General features: G+C 44.4%; 1 protein-coding gene, 1 long non-coding RNA gene and 1 other non-coding gene across 3 annotated transcripts in view; all 3 read left to right on the plus strand.

Moving 5' to 3' along the window:
• The window catches only part of PLPPR1 (phospholipid phosphatase related 1), a 79,349-nt gene extending 59,793 nt beyond the window's left edge, over nt 1-19,556 (plus strand). The window contains exons 4-6 of the mRNA XM_029054700.2: nt 7,454-7,630; nt 12,530-12,661; nt 18,492-19,556. Of these exons, the coding sequence (XP_028910533.1) occupies nt 7,454-7,630; nt 12,530-12,661; nt 18,492-18,524 (342 nt within the window). The 3' untranslated portion in view covers nt 18,525-19,556. The remainder of the gene's footprint in view (nt 1-7,453; nt 7,631-12,529; nt 12,662-18,491) is intronic.
• Nucleotides 19,557-21,040: 1,484 nt separating this feature from the next.
• LOC114808291 lies at nt 21,041-21,178 on the plus strand. The gene has a single exon (XR_003756137.1). It is a non-coding gene; the product is annotated as a small nucleolar RNA SNORA7 (small nucleolar RNA).
• Nucleotides 21,179-21,400: 222 nt separating this feature from the next.
• Nucleotides 21,401-26,503, plus strand: LOC114807945. Its single transcript, XR_003755943.1, has 3 exons — nt 21,401-21,436; nt 25,009-25,242; nt 26,450-26,503. It is a non-coding gene; the product is annotated as an uncharacterized LOC114807945 (long non-coding RNA).
• Nucleotides 26,504-27,808: the final 1,305 nt, after the last annotated feature.

Consider the following 27,808-nt stretch of genomic DNA (forward strand, 5'->3'; position numbering starts at 1 on the left):
AACACTCCTTTGCTAAGCAAGCCATGAGAGGAGAATGGATGACAGCAGGATACCCAAGCTATTGCTTCATGGTGAACTGAAAGGGGATGCACAGAAACTGTGGTGGGGGAGAGGACAGAATAAACTATATAGCAAAGCTCAGTCTCAAATAATGTGATATAACAGTGAAGAATTAGGAAGCCATCACAACTGACAAACCAACCTAGTTGGCAACAATTGCGTGGGTGGAGGGTGGGGGGTTATGAAGAAACATTTCACAACAGATACAAAGGTAAAAGCATCTTAAATGATAAAGCCAAAATTAAGCAAATAAATTAACTAAATAAATCAACAAACATACATGTGAGTGCTGAGGATAGTAGGATGACCGGAACAAGTTGGTGGAGATTAGTCATCGGAGGAGATGGCTGTTGGAGGAGGTGGCTATTCAGAGGGCTTTGAAGGTGGGGAAGGATGTGGATTAGCAGAACTGAGGAAAGAGGGAGTTTTATGTAGGGGGAAAGGCATAAACCATGAGTTGGAAATGGTACCAACTCATTTGGTACTATGAGGGAAGCAGCATGGCGTAGTGGCTAGAGCATGGGCCTGGGAGTCAGAAGGTCATGAGTTCTAATTCTGACTCCACCACTTGTCTGCTCTGTGGCTTTGGGCAATCACTTCTCTGGGCCTCAGTTACCTCATCTGTAAAATGAGGATTAAGACTGTGAGCCCCATGTGGGACAGGGACCGTGTCCAACCCAATTTACTGGTATCTTCCCCAGTGCTTAGAAAGGTGCCTGGTAAATAATAAGCACTTAACAAAAACCACAATTTATCATTATTATTATTGTACCAAGGAACAGTTTGATGGTTATCTTGAGAGGAGCAAAGAGTGTAAGCTGGGGAGCAACAGGGTGAAAAAGTCCATAGGTAAGAAAACAGCTGGTGGAGAGGCTAAAAGTCAAAAGTAGGATTTTCTGTTTGACACATAGAGAAGTGGGAAGCCAATGGAGGTTTTCGAGGAGGGGCCTATGTTCTGAGGTGCATTTTTAGAAGATTATTCCAGTAATTGTATGTAGGAGAGACTGAAGAAGGGGGGCAACTGGAAGAACAGAATCAGCAAGGACACTGTTGTGGTAATTGCAGCCTGAGTGATTCTGAATCAAGCTGGTGACCATGAGGAAGGGGAGGATACTGCAAATATCGTGGAGGATTTAGAGGCAGATAATAACAATAGTTATAATAATGGTATTTGTTAAGTGGTTACTATCTGCCAAGCACTGTTCTAAGTGCTGGGGTAGACATAGGGTAATCAGGTTGTCCCATGTGGGGCTCACAGTCTTAATCCCCATTTTACAGATGAGGTAACTGAGGCACAGAGAAGTTAAGTGACTTCCCCAAAGTCTCACAACTGATAAATGGTGGGGTCTGGATTTGAATCCGTGACCTCTGACTCCCCAGCCCGTGCTCTTGCCACTAACAGAGGAGGTGAAAGACAGACTTGAGTCATAGGTAACATTAAATTTGTAAACTCCTGGGACAGAAGCAGTGTGACCTAGTGGAAAGAGCACAAGAGTGAGAGTCAGAAGACTTGGGTTTTCGCCCCAGATTCACCTATGACCTTGGACAAGTCACTTAGCTTCTCTGTGCCTCAGTTTCCTTATCTATAAAATGAGGCTTAAATGTCCATTCTCTCTCCCCTTTAGATTGTGAGCCCTATGTGAGACAGCGATTGTGTCCATTCTGACTATTCTGTGCCTAGCATAGTATTTAGCACAGTTTTTGGCACATAGAAAGCATTTGACAAGTACCACGATTGTTATTATTATTATTACAGAGAGGATGGTGGTATTGTTGACAGTGTCGGGAAAGCTAGAGTAATAGGTTTAGTAGAGAAGATGAGGTGTTCAATTTCTGGCATAAACACACAGAAATATGTATATATCACTGAATAATATTCAGCTCTTCAGATGTAAATTAGGTTTTTTTAAAACTTAAAGGAAGGTTCTTTCTGGGTCATAAAAACAAATTGGCCATGCCCTCTCAGGATGTCCACTCCACTAGTCAGATTGATTTTTCAGTAAACAATGATGTTTTCACCTAAATCCCTAAAGCTGCTGAGAGCAATTCCAGATACTGAAGAAGGGGGGCAACTGGAAGAACAGAATCAGCAAGGACACTGTTGTGGTAATTGCACTCTCTGTGCACACTCTGTGCAGTGTGGTCTCTTACAGATGTTGAGTGGCATTTATTAAGCATTTTAAAGGAATCTGTGAGACAGTTATTTTTCCTTTAGCGTTATCATGTGAAATGCCTTGACTGCAGAACTGTTTGTACCATTTCCAAGGTAATTACTACATTACAAAATAGTAGCCCTAGTTTATTGTGAAACAATAAACCTTCAAAAAAACATTCAGTAAATTGCATCTAACGGTGTGAAACTTGCTGAATTGCAAATGTACTAAAATAATATGGTTTCCTTTGAAAGTTATGCCACCATATTAGATACCCAGCTGAGTAAAAAGTACAGCCTGGAAGATGTAATAAAGTGGCATTCAGAAAACATGATGGCTAAAGGTAGCTTTGATTAACAGGATTATGTTGTCAATAGTAAAGTTCACAAAACCATAAATGTTAAAGTGCACAAAATGTTCAATTTAGATTGAATCAAGTCAAAATGCTAAGTCCTCATGGCTTTGGTGGATGGACCGATGGACCCCTTTCATGTTCTCTTTGAGCCCTCTCTTTCAAGAATACCAAAATGAGAATTTGAGGAGTTATTTCCTGATAATCATTTGATTATATGGAGTATTTGAATTCCTCTCCCGGGATAAAGAAGCCAGAGGAAGCTGCCTTCTCCAGGCCTTTGCTATCTAGCCACTAGGTCATAAACTCCTTGAGGGCAGAGATCATGTCTCCCAGCTCTTTTGCATTGTACCCTCCCAAGCACTTAGTACAGTACCCTGCACCCAGTAAGTGCTCAGTAAATGACATTGCTTGATTGAGTCTCTCCATAGCCCTAATGAATGCCCCTTGTCCAGCAATCTTAAAGACTCTTTTTGCCTTCCTGAAGTTTGTGGTGCATCCCTCCAGAGGTTAAAAAAAAAAAAGAACAGTACTTCTGGGCTGACTAGGTAAGAATGTAGCGTGACCTACCATTGCTGAAAAAGCAGTGTGACCTAGTGAAAAGAGCACAGGACTGGGAATCAGGACATGTAAATTCTAATCCCAGCTCTGCCTTCTATTTTAGCTTAACTTCTCTGTGCCTCAGTTTCCCTATTGGTAAAATGTGGATTAAATATGTTGTTCTCCCTCCTATATGGACTATGAGCTCCATGTGAGAAAGGGACCCAAGTGCTTAGCCCATCGTAAGCAATTAACAAATATCATGATTATTATTATTCACTGAACTTTACATGGGGAATAGTTTCCCAATCATTCAACCCACTTATGCATTCGCAGGGATGGTAGGACCCAGTACCTGGGAGATTTTTAGGAATCCAAGGTATCATCAAAATGTTGTATTAACTTCACCAAATAGTTTACTAGGCACTAAAGAAAATGCAATGTAAATGAGCAGGCCCAGTCCCTGTCCTCAAGGAGTACATGATCAGAAATGGAGGAAAACATACAGAGAATTAAAAAAAAAAACCAACTCTCAAAACTACTTTTATTTTTTTTTACATTATATAAGCATATGAAACAGGGCTTCTGTCTTCCTGGATCTCTCACGACGCACACTTCATATGCACTCTCTTTCATGTCTTGGAATGATGATCCCAAGCTACAGTGGCAGCAACTGGGGATTTTCTTCTTCTATGGCTCTGCTGCTGCTGGTCTTCTTGCTGGCATCCCTGCAAAAATGAGAACTCTGGGGAGCTCGTCAGGAACTAAATCAGCTGGAGCAGGAAAGACTGGAAAACCAGTCACTGCCCCCGCCATCTTCCCAGAATTTATGCCTCCACAGGAAGCCCACAAAGACGCAGAAGAGCCATAGAAAGAGACAGTAAAGGAACAAACTTGCCCCCTGTTATCACTGCTACCTCCAGCTTTCAGTCACAGCAGACCACAACAATATTGGCAGCTGCTTCTTTCTGGACTCTTGGAGGAAGCATGAACTCCAGGGACTCAGGGGTGTTGATAGGTGATGATCTCTGTCCACACCTGCTCCACCTGCTGCCGCTCTGTTCCGTCATTAAAATGTCAGCCCACTCTGGTGAGCATTTCTACATGTGAGTGCGTGTACTTGAGTGGGCTTTTGTGGCTGATTGATCGTGTGTATATGTGTGTGTGACTGGTGGTAAAGCGGCAACTGGCTACAGGGGCCAGTGTGTGTGGTCAACTCTGTATGTGTTTTGGTGGGGGAGGTGAGCATCTTGCCCTTTTAATGTCTGTCTCCCGCATTAGACTGCAAACTCCTTGAGGACAAGGATTGTGTGTACTAACTCTATCGCGTTGTACTCTCCGAAGCACTTAGTACAGTCCTCTGCACACAGTAAGCACTCCATAAATATCATCGACTGGTTGAATGCTCACTGACCTGAAACTTTAGATTCTACCAATCTGCCAGTTATAGAAATGAGAATCATCAGTCTCTAATTCCAGAGGATCACTTCTGGTTCCTATAGATGGGCGTTACATTGGCCATTCAAAAGCCAGCCGATATCTGCTGCTTGAGAACTTGGGATGCACCTTCTCAGTGAGAGCACCAAACCTTCCCCTTCAGGTTCTTTGAGATTCCCAGGTAGATGTCTCCAGAGTTTGTTTGCATCCGATTTATCGAGCTGGATTAAAACACCCTGTGTGGTCACACAGTGCGATCCAGTTCCTCTGTCCTGTCTTACAAAAAACATCTCTGTGTGGGAACTTCCTCAATAATCACAAAATTAAAGAATTCCATCAGCTCCTCATCCCTGAAGGTGCCTTCTTCTCCGTGATCATCAAGTAGCCCCACTGAGTCCCTAGTCACCTTCTGGCTTTCAATCCACTTAAAGTTCCTTGTATTAGCTCTGGCATCTTTACAAGGTGCTCTTCAAACCCCTATTTTGCCCTGACGTACCCATCTTCTGAAGGACATTCTGGTTTTTGCTTAGGATGAGCTCTCAATTTTTGAAAGAGAGGCATTTTCTCTCTGATGACCTTTTCATTTTAATTCTGCCAGTTAGCCACACAAGTTTTCTGTTAAGTTGCCTTATATTGTTATTGTTCTGTGCCACCCATTTTACCTGGGCCCCTAAGCTTATAAAAGGCCTCTTTTATTTTAGTAAGCCCTTTCAGCTTCTTCCTAACCAAGATCAGCATTTATTCAAAGTTCCCTTTTCTAAAATGAAACACCCTTGTGTTGGTTTTTTTGGGCTTTCCCCACCCCACAAGAAATTTAGAGTGAATCAAGTCATAATCACTATTATCATTCTCTCGTGGCTGCAAGGGGTACAGCCTTCTCCTCATCTTGGTCCTGGAGGGACAGTGGGTAGAAGGAAGGGGGTTAGCTTTCAAAAAGAAAGGAGGGGGCCGAGACATTCACCAGGCCCTAGAATCTCTGGCATAGGGAAGATTCCAGACACATGAGCTGGTCCTCACCTGCTTTTTCCAAGAATTCTACTTTTGTAAAGAGCAAAATTCTTGGATTATTTACAGTGTACTTAATCCACCAATTCTGTGAAAGTGTTTAAACACACCCAAATCAATACAATCCAGCACATGATTCCTTTGCCCCAAACAATTCCATAGAGTTGAACTTTAATTCCCTTTAAAAAATGGGCGCGAGCATCAAATCCAATATTAATAGTGTTTATATGACTATCATTTGGGATTACTGTTATTTAGTATTTTTTTAAAAATACAAGGTGAAAGAAACAAAGTAATGCAATTGCAAATACAATGAGCCAAGAGAGATGCCTCTAACAGTCATCTCTAACAGGGTAGGATTAGGATGCCGTGTTTTTTCTTCCAAACTGTGTTAGTAATTCCTCTCAATGGTCCTATGAGTTAGAAACCAGGGAGATAGCATCTCGTTTTATAAGTGAGAAAACTGAGCCACCTCCTTATTCTCTCCCATTTCCCCTATCTGTAATCTATTTTTATGTCCGTCTCCCCCTCTAGATTGCAAGCTCTATGTGGTCAGGGATCTTGTCTACCGATTCTATTGCATTGTACTCTCCCAAGTGCTTAGTACAGTGCTCTGCACACAGTAAGTGCTCAAGAAATGCCATTTATTGATTGATTGATTGTCATACAGGAAAACCACCAGCAAAACCAGGGCTAGATATTTAGTCTACCTCTCTGGTGTCCGGAGACCACCTAGTCTTCCTTAGCATGTGGAGCATGCTCCTTTTATTACTTTGTAAAGGATATTTTGAGCTCAAGAAAACAGTGATCTATGCTGAACTAATGACCAGAGAGAATTGCACTGATTTTAATTTAATGAACATTATGCTGCCATGATTATCCCTTTGCTGCACTCACCTTCATTTTCCTACTGGAATTACCAGTACTGTAATTACCAGGAACACCCAGTTCTTGTATAACACAGGAGTTGCCTTCTTATGGAGCCCTGCATTAAAGAAAACCCACGTGGTAATAATAATAGTATTCATTCAATCGTATATCATAATAATGGTATTTAAGTGCTTACTATGTGCCAGGCACTTTTCTAAATGCCTGGCACATAATGCTCACCCCATGCCCGGTACTGCCCGCATGCTCATAACCATCTCTTCTGACATAGCATCTAGCAATATCCACAAAGATGTGAGTTGTCAGAAGAATGTTCCCTAATTCTGTTGTTCTTTTTCATCCAAAACACTGAGAGAAAACACATGTTCTGGTAGAAATAACTATTTGCTCATTGTTCCCCCTTAGTTTTTTACTTTTCCAAAACCCATTAATCAATCAATCAGTGGTATTTATTGAGCACATACTGTGTGCAGAGCACTACACTAAGTGCTTTGGGAAAATACAGTACAATCTAGAGGGGGAGATAGTAAAATAAATTACAGGTAGGGGAATCAGCAGCATATAAGGATGTGCACACAGGGGAATGGGGTGAGCATCAAAGAGTTTAAGTGGTACAGACCCGGATGCATAGATGACACAGAAAGGAGGGCAAATAGGGTGGGAAATGAGATATTAGGGAAGACTTCCTGGAGGAGATATGATTTTAGGGGAGCTTTGAAGATGGGGAGAATGGTGGTCTGTCATGTGAAAGGGGAGTTCCAGGCAGGAGGGAGGATCCTTAACACAATCCCATACCAAAAACCCTGAGCAAGCAAATTGACAGTAGTCCATTGAGCCATTGAATTGCCTCGAGAAAATGAGACCAAGAACAGAGGAAGTTCTCCACCATATAATTACAATTTCAGAAGGCTGATAGGAGCGTACTTTTGAAGGGGTCTGGGAATGTTGGTCCTTGGGTGTGTTTTTAAAAGCAAAAAGGCCTGCCCACTGACAGCTCCTTCCCCCACAATTGTTTCAGATGTACATCACGAGTACTATTAAGACCAAGAGCAGCCGACTAGCCAAGCCCGTGCTGTGCCTGGGGACCCTTTGTGCAGCTTTCCTTACTGGCCTAAACCGGGTCTCTGAGTATCGGAACCATTGTTCGGATGTGATTGCAGGCTTCATCCTGGGAACAGCGGTGGCCCTGTTTCTGGTAAGTCAAATTACTCCACTTTTCATTCCTGTCATCCCTATTTCCTTGTGTTCAAAGCGATCTAAGATTATGGTGTGGGGGTGGGGGTGGGGGTCACTCTAAAGCTATTCCACACCTAGGCTGCACCCAAAAACATTAAGTCAATGACTTACTCCTGGTACTCGTTTCCCAAGGGAAATTCATTAAGCTTAGGAGCCATTTACCTGAAGTCATCGCTTGGAAAAAAGCTAATCAGAGGGGAATTCAGAAAAAGGAGGAGGGGGCTAACTAGTTGGAAAAGAAGCACAGTTGGGTTAGCAGTTGGGGTTCAACAATCTTGGGATATGATTCTCATTTTGGAATCTGGAGGGCTAGAACCAAAAAACAAGGCTCCTTCGGTTGAGACGGCTGGGCATTCTCCTTGAAGGCCAAGTGAGCAGTGGCGAGAAATGGAAAAGGATGTTTTCAAATTAGAAAACACCTTGTGGCAATATTCTAGAGCCCCCCCGCCCAGTTCTTTATATTGGACATTTTATCCCCCAAGTTCCAGGGAGGGCCCAGTGATATGTTCCATGACTGTAATTTTACAACCCTGCTTTATAATCTTACTCCCCTATTGGAAGGACCCTTCTCCTGCTCCATGACCGCTGCTTGACCCTAAACCCATCCTCTTACGAGACGGGTGATTCCAGGTTCCTTGTTAAAGCCACCCAGGCTGGACCTTAAAGATCTGCTCTCCATTTGGGAAGGACTTTTGGCTGCCAACCTTACTGAAGATGGCAACCCCCTCCGTTCTTGATAAGCTTGCTCTGTGTCTTGAGCCTTCTCTCTCTCTCACATCAAATCTTCATTTTCTTGAGTGATCCCCATAACCTGTAAAACTTGAAGGTTTGGGGAGAACTGGTGTGCATTAACATGCTTCGGAACCACAAAAGTGTGCTTTTAACTCCTGGATCTCCTATTACAGAACCTGTATTCCCCATCCTAACACTTGGAGGATCGCTTTCTGGTTCCAGACCCCTGACCTAGGGTCTGCTACGATCCCCAAACATTCTCAGAGATCAACCAGCTCCATCCTCCAGAAGCATGATGGGGGCTATTCCAGTGACCAAACAGGAGCTCAAAGAACTTATCTGTATGATAGGCATCTCTGAAAACACATTTCCTCAGAGCTCCATTGCAATTGATCAGGCTGACCTTAAGGCACTACCCCATGGGAGTTCGCTAGCCTTAGGTTGCTGCCCCAGACCTAGAGAGACCCAGTCCTCAATGCCAGAATTTACTTCTGCACCATTTGCACAAGACAGAAGAGCACAATGCCATAGGTGGAAGTCTTGGGTAGCCTTTCATTCCACTCTGATTGCCCAAGTTCACATGCCAACAGTAAGACAATATTGATGGCTCCTCTCTTTTATGCACTTGTGACCTATGTCTTTCCCTCTCTCATCCCAAACTGAGCATGGCCAGAATCCCTGGTTCCTCCTCTCTCTCTTCCTCATCTTCCTCATCCTCTGAGGACCCTTACCAAATTGCCCCTCTCCACTACAGTTGCTCCTATAAGATTGGCTTATACTGTGGAGGCTAAGTTTACAAAAATGGGGACTTTTTATTGCTATTTTTGGTCTTCTGCCCAGATCTCGTGAATAACTGTCCTTGGTTAGTCAAACTACTCTTTGCTATTTCCCTACTGATTGAAGCAGTGGGACCTAGTGGAAAGAGCATAGGGCTGGGAGTCAGGAGATCTGAGTTCTAATCCTGACTCCACCACTTGTCTTTTCTGTGACCTTGGGTAAGTCACTTAATTACTCTGTGCCTCAGTTTCTTCATATGCAAAATGGGGATTGACTAGCTCCTCTCCCTTCCCCTTAGAACGTAAACCCCATGTTGGACAAGGATTGGATCTGATATGATTAACAATCCACCCCAAGGATGGATTGTGTCCAACTTGATTAGTGTATATCTACTCCACCATTTAGTACAGTGCCTGGCACATAGTGGACACTTAACAAATCCCACAACTATTATTATCGCCAGCTGTCGAGATATCCCTGCTATTCCAACTATTCTCGGCTGTTCCCCTACTGATGGCTTTTTTTTTCCCCATGTATTTAAGTGCTTAACTACTAAGTATTAAGTGTTAAGTATTTGTTAAATTCTGGGGTAGATACAAGCTAAGCAGGTTGGATGCAGTCCATGTCCCACATGGAGCTCGTAGTCTTAATCCCCTTTTTTCAGATGAGGTAACTGTAGCAACGAGAAGTTAAATGACTTGCCCACGGTCACACAGCAGACAAGTGGCAGAGCCAGAATTAGAACCCAGGTTCTTCTGACTCCCAGGCCTGTCCTCTATCCACTAGGCATGCTGCTTCTCTGCATTAAATTGTACCTGCAGCAAGTAGACTAATATCCAGTACTGGTTTGTTGCCCAGGAAGTACATGTACAAGTGTGTTTGGAAAAATTGATTTGTGACTGACAATCATTTCCATATCATGTGCATTTGAATGTAGTCTTTGCAATGTAGTAGTGCCATTTTCATTTCTGTCTTTTGTAGAAACAGTCTTCAAAGCTGCTGTTCTTAGACTCTCACCCCTTTTCATATTGCTATACTCTAGGCAGCTCTGTCTGTGGCCACATTTTCCTAGCTGTCCCACAGCTATGGCACATTATCTGAGACCTTGATTCACTACGTCTTTAAAATCTTTCTTCAGTAGTCTTCGTTCATGGATTCCTTACTTCACTTCACCATGCTCATTCTCTTCATATACCTCACCTGCTGAGATGGCTGGCTTTCTTCATTTGACTTTCTGACTCGAGAGCGGAATTCAGAGATAGCATTCAAGTCTGTGTTGCTGATGGAAGTTTTTTGTTTATGTATGAACTTTAATCTAGAAGATTAAGTTAAATGACAATCACATGTCTAGATTGAGACAGTTGGTCCATTGGAAAGAACAGGGCTGTGGGAAACAGAAGACCTCGGTTCTAATCCCGGTTCTGTCTGCTGGGGATAATGCCATGAACAGTGAAAGTTTTTGTTCAGAGAACACTTTGAGGGGTTCTGTGAGATGAACAAGCCCAGCAGGCATCCTGAAAATTAGCTAGCTAATGTGGGCAGAAAAGACCAAAGCAGCTACCAAGGCTACTGCCTGCTGGTTCATGGCACTATGACAGAGTGTTGGTACCACAATCAATCGATCAATCGGTCGTATTTATTAAACACTTATTCTGTGCAGAGCATTGTACTAAGCACTTGGGAAAGTACAATATAACAGGGTTGGTAGATATGTCCCCTGCCCACAACAAGCTTATGGTCTACCGGGGGAGAAGTCTCCGACCATAAATGGGGCCTGATGTTGATGATGGTATTTATTAAGCACTTACTATGTGTCAAGCACTGTTCTAAATGCTGGGGTAGATGCAGGTTAATCAGGTTGGACACAGTTCATGTCCCACGTGGGGCTCACGGTCTTTATCCCCATTTTTGCAGATGAAGTAACTGAAGCACAGTAAAGTGACTTGCCCAAGGTCACGCAGCAGACACCTCTCGGAGCTGGAATTATGACCCAGGTCCTTCTGACTCCTGGGACCATGGTCTAACCATTAGGCCATGCTGCACATGCACACACAAACGCACTCGCACGAAACTGACACACCAAAAAAAAAAAAAACCTCACAATAATGATGCACTCTTGCCTGCTACTCATTTGTTATACTCTGTGCCCCTGTAGGATTGTGACTGGCATGGATGAGAGCATGTGAGTGTTTTGCCGCACAAGCCACTCTAATCGATTCCTCTGTGCAGGTTTGCAGTCCTGAAGTCTTAGCATCGAAGTTCATCTACCATTCCCCAACATCTCAATGATACAGAAGCCTCTTCGAGCTGAGTGGCATACTTGATTCTTTTGGATCAGTCAAAAATCCTCCCACCCACCAGAAACCCAGAGGGCATTTCCCTGCCAGAGTTGGTCTATCCCAAAGAGCATATCTGGGAGGTCTGTAGCTCGGATTGTCTATAAAAGAAGAAAACTCCAACTCTGCATTTCCCCCACCTCCAGGAGCATCACCTAAGACTCCAGTGGACCTCAAGCAGGCAAAAGCCTGATGAGGCTCCTAAGCTATTGTCTACCTTCTCCTGCTCTCCCAGGGCACACACACACTTATGCTTGCATCTTTGTGAATGTCCCCCTTTGTGACACCTACAGGAGTTATTTTTTTCCCAGGAGTTGGCAGGGCAGAGGTAAGTATGGGAGAAGGAGAGTATAATAATAATAATAATAATGTTGGTATTTGTTAAGCGCTTACTATGTGCAGAGCACTGTTCTAAGCGTTGGGGTAGACATAGGGGAATCAGGTTGTCCCACATGGGGCTCACAGTCTTAATTCCCATTTTACAGATGAGGTAACTGAGGCCCAGAGAAGTTAAGTGACTTGCCCACAGTCACACAGCTGACAAGTGGCAGAGCTGGGATTCGAACTCATGACCTCTGACTCCAAAGCCCGTGCTCTTTCCACTGAGCCACGCTGCTTCTCTATGCGTACGAGCATGAGTATACAAGTATACTCATATAGCATATAGTATATAGTATATACTATAGTAGTATATAGTAGTATATAGTATAGTATATAGTAGTATACTATAGTATATAGTATACTCATATAGCATACGAGTATGCTATTCGTATGGCCGTGGTAGACCTCCCTTGCCAGAGTTGATTCCAGGGCAACTCTCTCTTTTGATTCCAGGGCAACTCTCTCTTTTGATTCCAGGGCAACTCTCTCTTTTGCCTAATGAATAAAGTATAGAATGGACAATAGAATAACTTTGCTGAAGAGCTTTAATGGAGAAGCTCTGGACCACTTAAAGATGGTGGTGGGGATGGTGGTTGCACCCTGACATTTATTTTCTCTCTCTCCCACTGCAGGGAATGTGTGTTGTCCATAACTTTAAAGGAACGCGTGGCTCTACTTCCAAACCAAAATCCGAAGATCCACGAGGAATGCCCTTAATGGCCTTCCCAAGAGTGGAAAGCCCTCTGGAGACACTGAGTGCACAGGTATTGTAAGCCTTTCTGCCATCAATTAGCATGTTCAGGAATTCAGTTCTTCATGGGAAAAAAAAACACAAGGAATTGCTGTCACAGAAAAAAAGGGTTTTATTCATTGCTGTCCCTGAAGCCCTTGAACAGATGGATGTTTCTCTTATTCTTTAAGACCTTCAGGGAAAGAGATTCCACAAGCTATTTGGTAACCTATTCTGATATTCAACAACATTTATGTCAGGAAATTCTTCTTTATATCATAACTCAAATACCTCAGACCCTCCTACAGCAGTTTAAGTTCTTAACCCTGTTGTTCTCAGGAAAGTTGGAGAATAGCTATTAACTAGCTTCACTGTGATAACCTTTCATATCCTTGAAGACTTAAATAAAGTCTCCTTTTCTTTCCCAAGCCATCTAATCACAAGTATTTTTCAATGATTTAATCATTTTCATGATTTCCCTCTATAAATATCTTCATGTCTCCATTTTGGGTTAAAGGAAGGATCTAGGATGTTTGTGCAATTGTTAGTAAAATACAGAAAACTGGATCTCTACAGTAGTTTAGATCCAGGGGTTCCAATGTTAAAGAATAAATGCCACTTAATCCCAGAAAGCCATGGAACCAAATAATGACACCCTGTGTTTAGATCATGCCTTTTTTCCAAAGTTTTCAGAAGGCTTTTAGTGCGTCTTTTAAATTAATCTCCCAGTGTTGCAGTGAGGTCAATGTATTAATCTCTATCTTATAGATGAGGAAACAGCCAGCGTGAGCAAATAGAAGAGCCAGGAAGAGAGTCCGGGCCTACTGACTCAATAGTTCCCAAGCCCTTAGAGTTACCAACTCAAAATCTCTTAGGCTGCCAAATTATCCAGACAATTCAGTCCCCAGAATTACTCTTTGGTCTGACATCCAAATATTTCAGTTATGTAGCCGCTTCTGTAGTTAAAAAAAATAAAATCATTCAGTCCAAAGTATATTTGGGGGCATCAAGATTATCTAGATAATTTGTGAATAAGAGGTTTGTAGAGAAGCTGACAAAGGAGTTGCTTTCTAGGCCTTTCACACAACGGTTTAGCTACTTGCCACACTTGAAAAGTCAGAAATGAAGCTCAAAGTTATTATTAATCCCATAAACATGGAGCCAGACTACAGCTGCTTCACTGTTACCATGTTGCACTAGCAAATGGAGTGGAACAACACTAAAAAATACTCCGAGATAATGTGTACAATGATCACTATTCAAGAAATGTTTAATAACTAAAAGGAGTATGCTATAATAGTTATGGACAATGAAAATAATGAACAAAAATATCACAGATGTTATGGTGAAAGGAAGAATAATATCAAACCTTTCAACAGACCAGACAATATGCAGTGCAGATTCTTTGGCTAAAGTATCACAGATATTACCAACTCCCCCCATCACCCCCCTACTGTGAAGCTAGATGACACAAATTTTGTCATGTTTTAAATCTTACATGGATAAGAACAAGCTGGAAGACTAGCTAGGTCTCACAGTTCTGGTTCAGATGAAGGGGAAGAGACCATTGTTCTCTTCTTAGACATCTCTTTCAAAATTTATGGAATTTTTCTCCAAATGTTGTGGAATTCTTTATTTTCATGCATTTGTTAAGCACTTACTATGTGCCAGGCACTGTATGAAGAGCTGGGGTAGATACAAGTTAATCAGATTGGACACGGTCCATGTCCCACAAAGGGGTGCACAGTTTTAATCCTCATTTTACAGATGAGGTAACTGAGGCCTGGAGAAGTTAAATGACTTGCCCAAGATTATACAGCAGACAAGGGGTGGAGCTAGGATTAGAACTCAGGTCCTTCTGACTCCCAGGATTGTGCTCTATCCACTACACCACGCTGCTTCTCAATTCTTCTCCTATTTGGCGGCTCCAAATCCCAGCTCTGCTACTTGTCTGCTGAATAACCTTGGGCAAGGCATTTAACTTGCTAGGCCTCAGTTACCTCATCTGTCAGCCCTATTTGGGACAGGGACTGTGTCCAAACCCGATTATCTTGTATCTACCCCAGCCCTTAATACAGTGCCTGGTACATAGAAACCATTTAACAAATACCATATAAAAATATAAAGCACCTATAGTCTTTCTTCTACCCTAAAACTTTCCCAGATTCCTGATGTGGTAATCATTAAAATCTAGACTTTGTCATCTAGAAGCCATATCAAGCTCTTTGCAGTTTACCACTGGACTGTAGTATGATAGATTCTTTATTAATGATCAATTATTGCTACACCCCCAGAGAGGGGCCTTTGGTCATCAAAGATAATATTTGTTCTTTTATAAATGAGCTTACTCTTATCTCCTTATCTGTCCCAAAGAGCCTCTGTTTGCTTCTTCTGATATCCAAATATGTTAGGGCTTTCATAACTCCAGCTTTAAAATCTGTTGTTCAGTCGCTCTATCGATTTATTGAGTGCTTACTGTGTGCAGAGCATTGTACTAAGCCCTTGGGAGGGTACAATATAACAATATAGCAGACACATTCCCTGCCCAAAATGAGCTTACGGTCTAGACAGGGAGACAGACATTAATATAAATCAATAAATTACAGATGTGTACATAAGTGCTGTTGGGTTGGGAGAGAGAATGAATAAAGGGAAAAAGTCAGGGTGACACAGAAGGCAGAAGAGAGTGGATGATTAGGAAAAGATGGCTTGGTCAGGGAAGGCCTCTTGAAGGTGAAGTACCTTGAATAAGGCTTTGAAGCAGAGGAGAGTATTTGTCAGATAAGAGAAGGAATGGTGTTCCAGGCCAGAGGCAGGACATGAGCCAGAGGTCAGTGGCAAGATAGACAGGATCGAGGTACAGTGAGAAGGTTAGCATTAGAGGAGCGAAGTGTGCCACCTGGCTTGTAGTAGGAGAGTAGTGAGGTGAGGTAGGAGGGGGCAAGGTGATTGCTTTAAAGCCAATGGCAGGGAATTTCTGTTTAATGCGGAGGTAGATGGGCAACCACTGGAAGTTCTTGAGGAGTGGGTAAACATGGCCTGAACGTTTCTTTAGAAAAAGGACCCGGGCAGCAGAAATAAACTATAGACTAGAGTGGGGAGAGACAGGAAGTAGGGAGGTCAGCAAGGAAGCTGATACAATAATCAAGATGGGATAGGATAAGTGCTTGGATTAACATAATAGCAGTTTGGATGGAGAAGAAAGGATGGATTTTAGCGATTTTGTGGTGGTTGAACTTACAGCATTTAGTGATGGATTGAATTTGTGGATTGAAAGAGAGAGGGGAGTGAAGGATAATGCCAAGGTTCTGGGCTTGTGAGACAGGAAGGAGGGTGGTGCCGCTACAGTGATTGGTTAGTCAGGGGGAGGACAGGGTTTGGGTGGGAAGATAAGGAGTTCTGTTTTTGACATGTTAAGTTTGAGGTGATGGCAGGACATTCAAGTAGAGCTGTCTTGAAGGCAGGAGGAAATGTGAAACTGCAGAGAGGGAGAGCGATCAGGGCTGGAGATGTAGATTTGAGAATCATCTGCGTAGAGGTGGTAGTTGAAGCCATGGGAGTGAATAAGTTCTCCAAAGGAGTGTGTGTAGATGGAGAATAGAAGGGGACCTAGAACCAAACCTTGAGGGACACACATAGGGGATGGGAGGCCGAGGAGGAGCCCACAAGAGACTGAGAATGAGCAGCCAGAGAGATAGGAGGGGAACCAGGAGAGGATGGTGTCAGAAAAGTGAAGGTTGGATAATGTGCCCAGGAGAAGAGGCTGGTTGACAGTGTCAAAGACAGCTGAGAAGTCGAGGAGGATTAGGATGGAGTAGAGGCTGGTGGATTTGGCAAGAAGGAGATCATTGGTGACCTTTGAGAGGAAGTTTTCTGTGGAATGAGGGGAACAGAATCCAGATTGGAGGGGGTCAAAGAGATAATTAGGAGAGGAACTTGAGATAATGGGTATAGACAACTCGCTCAAGGAACTTGGAGAGGAATACTAGGAGGGAGAAGGGGCATTAACTGGAGGGAGCTGTGGGGTCATGAGAGGGTTTTTTTAGGCTAGAGGAGAGATGAGTATGTTTGAAAGCAAGGGGGAAGAAGCCATTGGAGAGCGAACAGGTGAAGATGACAGTTAGGGAGGGATGAAGGGAGGGGTCAAGTGTTGTTGTGATTGCATTGCCTTGGGTGAATAAGATTCCCTGTTGTTGTGGCTTAAGCATTTCCTGGTATCCCAGGCCCTTCTGTTCTTTAGCCTATGTCAATTCTGCTTTCCCAACATTATGGGAGATAGGGATTTGGGATGCCACAAACCCTAGAGTGGACAATGGGTGTCAGGGAGGTAGCCCACATCCTACATGGCATCTCAAAAAAAAGTGGTGATTTCTTGCCAAATCCCAGTAGACAAGACTACATATCACCATAACCTCAATAACATCAAAGGCCCTTATGAAAAGCACTAAAAAAGAAGCCTCAAAATAGTCCTGCACACTCCAGCTAAGAAAAAAAAATGTGGGGAATTTTAGCAGTTGTCTCCCTTGATGTCTCATCTAGACCAAGGAGTCAAGGCTTTCATGCAGTCCTTGACTCATGTTGATCCTTTCCAATTGATATTCCCCAAATACCTCAAGGCTTTCTAACATTAGGGTTATCAAGTTGGCAACTAAAGCTCATAGTGAATAACTGGCTAGCCTTTATTCAGCAGTATAATGTGGTAGCTTAAGAAAACACAATGTGATAGTGGTATGTCTCCTTAGGAGTACCAAATAAACAACTGTGAAATATCATCATTATACTCAACACTGGTGAGATCCTGACCAGAGTACTGGGTCCAGGATCCAGGTCAGTCCAGGCCTGAGTTCCCTAGCTAAAGAAGGATGTAAAACATTTGGACAGAGTTTGGAGAAGACCTGCAAAGATGATTATAGGGATGGAAAATCTGTGATTATTTAATCTAGACGAAGGTTAGAGGCAGCTTCATGGAAGTTTTCAAATATATGAATTTTTTAGAGAATGGTGAATTGGAAAATTTAGGAGGAAGAGAATTCCTTACACCCTACTGGATAGGAAGGGCTGGATTGAGTCCTATCATGAATGAGCCTGATTTTGAAAGGTAGAGTAAGCTGCCATGAGTCTGTACAGGAATGCCAACGCAGACTTGAATGAGGGAAGAGAGAATGAGCCCCAATCGCCTGCGTGGCTGATAAAATGTTACATAACATTTTTGCTCAGGAGCGTGCTAGGGTCAGAATCAGACTCTCCCACAAGGCATTTGGCCAAATTTGGGCAAATGCCTTGAGGTCCGTGTGGTAAATTGTGCTTATTTTTTATTTTTTTACATTTAAACAGTCATACTCCTGATTTGCCCTTAGCTCTGCCTCATAGCGATGTCATATATTCCACATTCCAATCCCAGAAGTCCATCCCTGGAAACTCCCCCAGTAGCCTGGTAGCCTAGAAAAGTGTCCTGCCTGCTGGGTGAAGATTGTTTATCTCTGCTAGAGATGAAGCAGAGCCCTGTTTTGGGTTGTGCCCCGCCGAGGTTGGGAGGTAGGTTTCTACCAATTGTACTATCAGAATGGCCACCCCGGCTACATTCTCCCTTCAACATCTCTGTAATGTGACTCAAGCAAGCAAATTAGGGAGGGCAGGAGGAGGCAGAAGGACAAGCAGCCATTGCCCAGGGAATGAGTGTCTAAGTGAGAGCTTGGTTGCTTCATTCTGAGAGCAAAACTGAGAGAACAGTGGTAGGCTTCTCCTTATGATGGAAGGGTGTGCTGCTCCTACCCTCTTAGGATGCCAGGCGCTAGCATCCAAGTCAGTCTTAATTAACCGGATTCCAGCTTTCTGATATCTGATATCTGATTTGCTCTTTATAGAATCACTCTGCCTCCATGACTGAAGTAACCTGAAGTGGAAGATGGAGAAAGAAGCTATTTTTATTACCTTCCAGTACAATACTCCAAGACACACAGTTACTAAATGTCAAACTGTGAAGACAAGTATTATGTTATGTCTAGTTAGAGGCTAATGTTTTGTACATTTTTTGTATGAGGAAGTGATGTAGCTTGCCCTAATTTTTTTGTCAGCTTTAATATATTTATGCCAGAATTTAAAAACCAACAAAAAAACTTTTCCTGTTAAGGTGTGCACTGAGGAACTACATCTATTGAATTGTTGATGTTGTTTTGTGATATTTGTACCCAAACTTTCTTTTCTCAGTTTTATATACGTTGAAATACCACGATTATAAGAACTCACTTTTTGTCGTTTTGTTACCGTAGAAGCTGCTTCTCCCAAATTTCGAGCCCTGACAAGTAATTCCCATTTAAGAGGTTCAAGGTCTGTGCTGACTGTTGAGAAATCAGGAAATCTATAGCACCCTGTGTTCTTACCTTAGCATGCTGTCAAATGTGGCAGTAATAGTAAAACTCCAATTGTTAAGCGATGCCACTTAGGTGTCTCAGGCCACTACTAAAGGACAACTGGATTTTTTTGGTGAGAAGGTTGTGACATTTTCTTAGATAATGTCTTCGTTATTTCTGAAAGCAGTATGCTCCATAAGGGCATGAGACCCCTACTCTGTTCCACAGATAACCATCACCAGCCTTACTCTTCAACTCCACAGTTTTGTACATCCACCATGTATTGACTTTATACAAAAATGAGTATTTGACCGTTTGCATAGTACTGCTTAAAAATGTAAAAAGGCCATCTACAGCAAATAGAACCAGAGTAACAGCTTCACTTTGTGGCTTTTAATTGTTCTAAGCTTTTAACCGCATCTCATTTTTCTAGCATGATGATAATGATGTGTGCCTCCTTTAAGAGGAGTCCTTTGTCTGTACCTTACTGAATTGTTATTCTGACACATCCACGCTGGTTCTTCTTAGCTTTTTTTGTACTTTTTTTTTTCCAAAAGAGATGAAAAAAGAAAATCACAAAAAAATCCGCTCTGGCTTGTGTCTTTGTTTTCAATTAGAACGACTCATTTGGGGCTTAATCGTCTGACTTATCGGTAGGTTGCTGGGTGACTTCTGCGGCAGACAAACCTGTCCGGCAGCCAACAGTAAAAAGAGTGGATGCTCTCCTTGAGCAAAAGCTTCACTCAAGCCTTTGCTTGAGTATCCTGAGTATCCCATGAAGACCAAGATACTAAGAAACAGGCTCAAAAACAGAGAGGCAGCAAAGGTATATCTTTTCAGATGCACAATGGTCCCACATCGGTTTTTTCTACCACACTTTCACACGTGGTTAGAATCACAGCAGCAGTAATGTCATCTTTGAAAACGAAAGACAACTGTGTACAGTGCAACACAAGGAAGAAGGCAGTGAGGTAAATGATGAATTACACTGTGCCTCCTGTCTTTCTACCCTACTCTTGGAGGCCAGCCTTAGTCTTGTCTAGTGATATGGATTGGCACTGAGACATATTGGGGAAGTGCAGCCTCTAGACTGTACATTCTTCCTCTAGACTGTTAGCTCCTCCTCTAGACTTTAAGCTCCTTGTGGGCAGGGTACATATCTACCTACTCTTTTATATTGTTCTCTCCCAAGCCCTTAGTACAGTGCTCTGCACAGTAAGTGCTCAATAAATACAAGTGATGATTTTTTTAAAATAATGTTCTGCACACATCTCCTCCCTCCTCAGAAAACTTCTTGGTTTCCCATTCCCCTTCACTTAGGACAGAAATTCCTGACTACTAGTTTTGAAGTCCTCAATTAGCTTTTTCCCTCCTACTTGTCCACTCTCTTCTCCCACTACACCCCACTTCACACACATCATTCCTCTCCAGCCAAACTATTCACTACCTCCTTGTCTCCATCACCTCCAAGCCTGTGTTCCCACCCTTCTTCCTTCCTGGAACTCCTTTCTGCTAGTACTAGAACTACTAGTACACCCATCCTCAATCTGAGTAATTCACATCTCCCCCATTTTTACTTATTTCTAAGAAAATATTAGGGACCCGGAGTGACAGCAAAATACAAAAGTAAGCAAGTCCGGACAATTGTAACGATTCGAATTACAATCAGGCAAATGAGAAAACTGTAAAGTTCACTATGGCAATACAAATGAAGACCAGGGCAAGGCATATATTAATGTATAAATGGGCCAGTATTGAAACTCTACGCAAGAACATATGGTGATATGAACTGGCAGAATACAGTTATGGAATTTGAAGAAGGAATTACAATCAGACTGATATGGAATCAATCAATCAATCATATTTATTGAGTGCTTACTGTGTGCATAGTGCTGAACTAAGCAGTTGGGAGATTACAATATAGCATAACATAGCAATATAGCAAAATCTATATTGAAAAATATCGGTGGTGATTTGGATGGGTAGGGGTAACTGAAGGGAAGGACTGAAGGTAAGTGAAGGAAGGAATGTATCTGTTTATTGTTGTGTTGTACTCTCCCAAGCACCTCTCAAGGTCACACCTGGAGAGTTTCCAGTACTCTACCAGTCTCGGCCTCAGGAGGGAGAATCAGGCAGAGACCTACCCATTCCATTCCTAGCTTGGGCAGTGGCTAGCAAGTGGAAGGCAATCTGCTACAAGTCGAAACTTACTCATGCTGGGCATCAGCAGCATGGGAGAGAGTCGAGGGCGGAGATGCGAGTTTACCGCGCGGAAGGTGGCAATGGTAAACCACTTCCGTATTTTTACCAAGAAAACTCTATGGATACACTACCAGAACGATTGCAGATGGAGAGCGGGGCATTCTGGGAGAGATGTGTCCGTGGTGTCGCTATGGGTCGGAAACGACTCGGCATAGGACAAGACTCTCCCAAGTTCTTAGTACAGTGCTCTGCACACAGTAAGTGCTCAGTAAATACGATTGAATGAATGACACTTGTGTCACCAACTCCTATTGATGTCCCTAAAATGAACAAAAATTGGATTGTAAAATGTACTGAGCTGGGGTCCCAGTCAGTGTAGCTAGTCACAGTAAGGTGGGGGACTGTAGTAACACAGAGCCAAAGCTGAAGTTAGAACCAGGGCCACCTAAGGCAAAACAACATCATAGCCGATGGCAAAACCAAAATCAAATTGAGCGTGAACTGGTTAGCCAAGGATCTGGGGCAATTCCAAATGAATGAAAGTCACTCCTAATAATTCAGAAATCCCCGAAGGTGAATTTAGAGTACCTTCAGGCTGCTTTGTTCTGCTGAGCCAGACTTCCCCGTTATTTCTTTAAAAGCCAGTTTGAAAACCAAATCTCCCCAGATTAGACTGTAGACCTTGGAAAGAAATTAATCAGACTGAGGAGGTGGGGGGGGGGGTGGGTTAAGAAGGCAATGAGAAAGAAGAGGACAAAGGGGAGTGGGAAGGGAAGGGGGTTAGAAGCCCCGAGCTCTGAAAACCTTCCACTGGGAACTGTCTATACTAACCCCAACAAGATTATAAACTCCTGGTGGACAAGGATCTTGTCTACCAACTCTTATTGTATGGTACTCTCCTGAGAACTTTAGTACTGTTCTGTGCACACCGTAAGTGCCCAATAAATACCATTGATTGATGTTGTTTATCCATTATTCAGAATATACTAGGAGGACCTATGTGTCCATTAGTAAAATGGGCCCTCTGAAAAATTAAATTTGGCTGAAATTGAATTCAAAGCCCTTCAATCAGTCAATGGTACTTATTGAACACTGAGTGTGTGCAGAGCACTGTACTAAGTGCTTGGGAAAGTACAATACAACTGAGTTGGTAGGCTTGATCCCTGCCCACAAGAAACTGACAGTCCACAGGAGAAGATGGACATTAAAGTAGATTAGGGATAGGGGAGGGGTAGGGATAGGGATACAGATTAGGAATTGGTAGAGTATAAGAATATGTTTGTAAGTGTACATGTATACAGGTATGTACGCAAGTACACATGTTCATAAGTGCCGTGGAACTGGGTTGAATATCAAAGGGCTTAGGGGTTTAGTTTACGCAGAAGGGAGGGCAGATAGGGGAGGTACAAGGCTTATCTACTGCCAAGTAAAGAGTGTGTGAACAGAGATGGAAAGGTAACAGCACTGGGATACAACTCTGCCCTGTTGTGCTGGTGACCGGAGAGAGAGGGAGGACTGAGGAAAGAAGGAATCTTTTGCTACGAAGTCCCCCAACTAGCCCCCTAACTCGGTCACCGATCTAACAGTTCATCCTTTACTTGGGTGGTATGCCTCCTTAAGTTTCTAGTACTTTCTCATTGACTCTTTCTACATGAATCTCAGAGGGTGTCCCTTTCTTTCTGTTTCTCGACCAATGCTCCTTGGGTATTGCATAATCCCTCCACCTCCTTTAATTGGGAACACTTCTTACCAAAGGGGCTCACCCCTAGGTAGAGGCCATGTACAGAAGTTCCGTTCTTTAGTTGTTTTTTTGTCCATTTATCCCTGCTCTTTAGGAGCTTGCCAAGCTCTTCCTCGATCTCAGCCCAGACAGAGGGCTGAAACCGATGGAAGCTGCCATTATGAGCTACCCGTTAATAAAGGAAAGAACAGAGCTCGGTATAAAAGAGCCCACTGAATGGCAAATAGCTCTTACTGGCCATGGTTTCCTGGGTGACCAGATCTCAGAATTAACAATCCCAAATGATACTAGCCTATAAAAGTCACAAAACCAAATGTGAAGAACTGCATGTCCAACACTCAAATTCAGGAGGCAGTTTTCCGAAATGAGGCTTTGGTAAGGTTATGCTATCCAATGGGGCACTGCCTTTCAGGAAGCTTCACAGACAGTGAAGCACCCACACTCAAATGCTCTCTCTCACCGCCACCCACACACCAGCACTTACACCTAGTCTGCCCTTTGTCCTGCTCAGTATCTCAGCCAGGATCCTTTGCTCACAAGCACTTTGGCAATCACCCCCTTCTTCTGGGAGTCAGAAGGACCTGGGTTCTAATCCGAGCTCTGTCACTTGTCTGCTGTGTGGTCTTGGGCAAGTCACAGTCACTTGTCTGTGCCTCAGTTACCCCATCTGTAAAATGGGGATTAACACTGTGAGCCCTATGTGGGACAGGGACTGTGTCCACCCTGACTAGCTTGCATCCACCCCAGCACTTAGAGCGGTGCTTGTCACGAAGTACTTAACATAGTACATCATCATCATCCTTCTGCTCTGTGTAGATGATTTGGGACCTTTCTCCTGAGGGCAGGGACCCTGAACATTCCTGCAGCCTCTCCACATGGGTGGGTCTCAGCTACCTGGTGATCCTCAACTCTTCCTCGATCCTGCTTCTCCTGGGTCCAGGCAGTCGGCCCCGGGTTCTAGGCTGGCCTTTACCAGGAGGTAACAGTGGCTGGGCAGGAAGCATTGTTCTGGGGTCTATAGCTGACAAATGTGAAATTCATCAGTATCAGTCTCTTTAGTGCCATCTGCTTTGCCTAGACACACGCACAAACACACCCAGGCAAGAGCACACATACACGCAAACCTGCACGCCAACCTGCCTTCAGTCTGAGCAACCTAAGCATAACTGCTCTTGCAATCTTCCAATACCCTGACAGGGAGCTTTCTGCAGGCGGCTCAGAAAGAAAAATGTAAAAGAAGAAGGGGTTGATGGAGGGGGTGGGAAAAATAGAAGAGAGAAAGAGATGGGAGAGACTGAGGGAAAAACAGCAAATAATGTATGCATTCCACAAAGCAGAGTTATTAGACGGGAACCTAAATCAAATTGGAGAAGGAAGAAAAGAGAGTTGAGGAGGGAGAGAACAGGGAAGGATGGAAAGAGAAGTGAGCCGATAAGAGAAAACTATCATGTTCCCAACTGGTGGACTGCATGACTATTTGAAAAGATAAAAAGGAAGCCAAATGGATATCGCCTGCTAGTTAATATTTCCAGCACTGTTTTCATTCCACTGAATGAGAAATAGGTTGCTAATGCTTTCGTTATTCCAATTCAGCCTGATTCTCCTGGAAAATGCTAGACTGGGCTTGTGGAAGCCAGCTATTGTCTAGCCACAGTGTAGCTTCCTTGTGTGAGCTGCCTGCTGTCGCCATGAAGGAACTGCCCTTTTATGGATGTAGTTTCTGCCTGGGTGACACCATGTCTAATGTTGAGGGTGACAGCACCCATCTGAGTTGTGCCAGTCACACTGCCAGAAAGAGCCCAGGATCCCAGCCAGAAGTGTGTCGGTGGCAACTGGAGGAAGGGGGAGAGGCAGAAAGTTCCATTTTACCCAGGACTAGGGCAAGTGACCTCCACAGTGGGAGGGGAGAGGGCTCGGTACCTCCAGGTCCGGGAGGCGGGTGAATGGCATCTGTGGCAAAAGTGTGAGGGAGAGAGCTGCCATGGGTCTGGGATGCAAGTGGGCTGGAGAGAGAGCGGATAGCCTCACCACACAGAGTACTCAACCTGCCACTGCCTTATGGATGACACCCTCTGCCCCTCTTCTCAGAGATCAGAACCCTGGTTCCAGCCCCTCTTCACCCCCTTCTCCCCAACCACAAGCGCTCTGAAGACCAGTGGGGGGTCTGACAACGGATCCTCACTTCTGGGAAGCCAGGATAGTGGATCCCAGTGGGCATCACCGAGGAGGAGCGGACTCTGATGGTGGCGACCACTGACTGGCAAACGAGAACAGATTGACATTCCAGCAACCAATGGAAGGCCATGGAGGATTCACGCGGGGGTGAGTACCTCGGGAGAGAATGTGTCAATGGGTGAAACAAAGCCCAGATTTGCAGGAAACGTGTGCTCAGCGCCTGGACCTGCAGACGTGGTGCAACAACCCGGCATTGACCATGAATTTTTTCGCAGAATCGGGGGAGCGGTGAGGATAAATAGGCAGATGTAGGGGTCAGCCCCCTGGCCCCCCATTTCTCCAGAAACTACTGGGAAATGTGGCAATGGCAGCCAGGTCAGGGACAGGTGGGCGGTCCGGTGACCGGTAGCTTAGGGCGAACCGTGCTCCATCCGATACTGGAGGCCTCTTTTCCGCCTGAAAATCCCGCTGCTGCCATTGCTCACTCAGGAACAAGGCACTTTCTCCATGGAATTGGGCCTCCTGGACTAAAGTATATGAGCAGGATGTGAGAAGCAATGTGGCCTAGTGGAAAGAGCACAGGCCTGGAGTCAGAGGACCTGTGTTCTAACCTGCTGTGTGACCTTGGGCAAGTCGCTTAACTTCTCTGTGCCTCATTTCCCTCACCTGCAAAATGGAGATTTAATACCTGTTCTCCCTCCTATTTAGATTGTGAACCCCATGTGGAATCTGATTAGACTGCTTCTACCCCAGTGCTTAGTACAGTATTTGGCACATAGTGAGCACGTAACAAACTCCACAGTTATTATTATTATGAATAATTATTATTATAACAATCATAATCATGCTCATGTATCACCTATCCTAAAAAAAAGTCTTCCTTGACCCCATGGCTCCCTCCAGATACCACCCTATTTCCCTTCTACCATTTGCTGAAGGTTTATTAAAATCCACATCAAAGAAATTTAAAAAAATGTAATTCCTAGATAAATGCTGGGAAGCAGCCTGAGAAGCAGTCTGGCATAGTGAAAAGGCCACGGAAAAGTGGTTTGAAATGGGGCTTTTTTTTTATTGGTGACCCGATCAAGGAACACGATATGCTTCATGCACTCAATATTAAAAACTTGTTATTATAGCACTATCCTGGTCAAGGTCAATAGAATCAATCAAGGAGTTGCAGAAACCTAGCTTTTTTGGACGGATACATTACCTTAGGTGTATAATGGGAAGGAAAGGTGAGTAACCTTTCCTATCTACCAGCAGCCACTTTCTAGAAGCAGGGATTGTTTGGCTGCCCCTCTAATGATCCATGACCTTTTCCTCTCCTGCTCTCTCCTCCTCCTCGCCCTTTCAGAAACGTGGTTCGCTCCCGAAGACACGGTCTCCGCCGCCGCTCTCTCCAGCGGAGGCCTCTCCTTCTCCCACTCCCCCAGACTCACCGGTAAGGGAGGAGGCGTCGGCTTCCTCCTCTCACCCTGTTGCCGCTTCCGCACTATCCCTCCTCCCCCCTCCCTCTCCTTCCCCTCCTTCGAAGCCCATATCATTCGCCTCTACCACCCCCTCCGGATACTTGTCGCTGTTATCTACCGCCCTCCTGGTCTCACCTCCGACTTCTTCAACCACCTAGACCCCTTTCTCACCTTCCTTCTCTCCTTCTCTCTGCCCACTCTGATCCTCGGAGACTTCAACATCCATATGGATGTACCCGATGACTCCTCTGCCGCCCGCCTGCTACCCCTCCTCGACTCTGCCGACCTCCTGCTCCACGATACCACGCCCACTCACCAACTCAGTCACACCTTCGATCTCGTCATCTCCTACCGCTGCACTATCTCCTCCCTCACCAACTCTGAAATCCCTCTCTCTGACCATAACCTTCTCACCTGCCTCATCTCTCACACTCCCTCCCCCTGCAAATCTTCGCTACTGCACCTCAGAGACCTCCGCTCTCTCGATCCCATCCGTCTTTCCAAAAGCATCTCTCCTCACCTTGCCGCCCTGTCCTCACTTCCCACTCTCGATGATCAGGTCTCTGCTCTCAACTCCACCCTCTCTACTCCTCTCGACTCTCTCGCCCCCCTTTCCCTCTGCCCTTCTCGCTCCACTAACCCACAGCCCCGGATCACCTCCTCTGTCCGCCTCCTACGCTCCTATGCTCGAGCTGCTGAGCGCAGCTGGCGAAGGTCCAAGCACCAAGCCGACCTCACACACTTCAAATTTATCCTTTCCTGCCTTAACTCTGCCCTCTCCTCTGCCAGGCAAAACTTCTTCTCCTCCCTCATCGACACCCATGCCGCATCAACCCCGCCAATTATTCCGGACCTTTAACTCTCTCCTTAGGCCCCCTGTTCCTCCCCCTCCCCCATCTCTCACCCCCAGTGATCTGGCCACCTATTTCATCACCAAAATCAACACAATCAGGTCTGAGCTCCCCAAAGTCACCCCTCCGCCTCTCCCCTCCCCCCCACCAATCCTCTCCCCTACTTTTCCATCCTTCCCTGCAGTATCCTCAGAGGAGATCTCCTCCCTCCTCGCAAGTGCCACCCCCTCCACCTGCGCCTTGGACCCCATTCCCTCTCACCTTATTAAAAACATCGCCCCTGCCCTCCTCCTTTCCTTAACTTCTATTTTTAACCACTCAATCTCCAATGGCTCCTTCCCCTCTGCCTTCAAACATGCCCACGTCTCCCCCATCCTAAAAAAACCCACTCTT

Source organism: Ornithorhynchus anatinus, chromosome X5 (assembly GCF_004115215.2).
Source record: "Ornithorhynchus anatinus isolate Pmale09 chromosome X5, mOrnAna1.pri.v4, whole genome shotgun sequence".
In the NCBI taxonomy this organism is placed as follows: Eukaryota; Metazoa; Chordata; class Mammalia; order Monotremata; family Ornithorhynchidae; genus Ornithorhynchus; species Ornithorhynchus anatinus.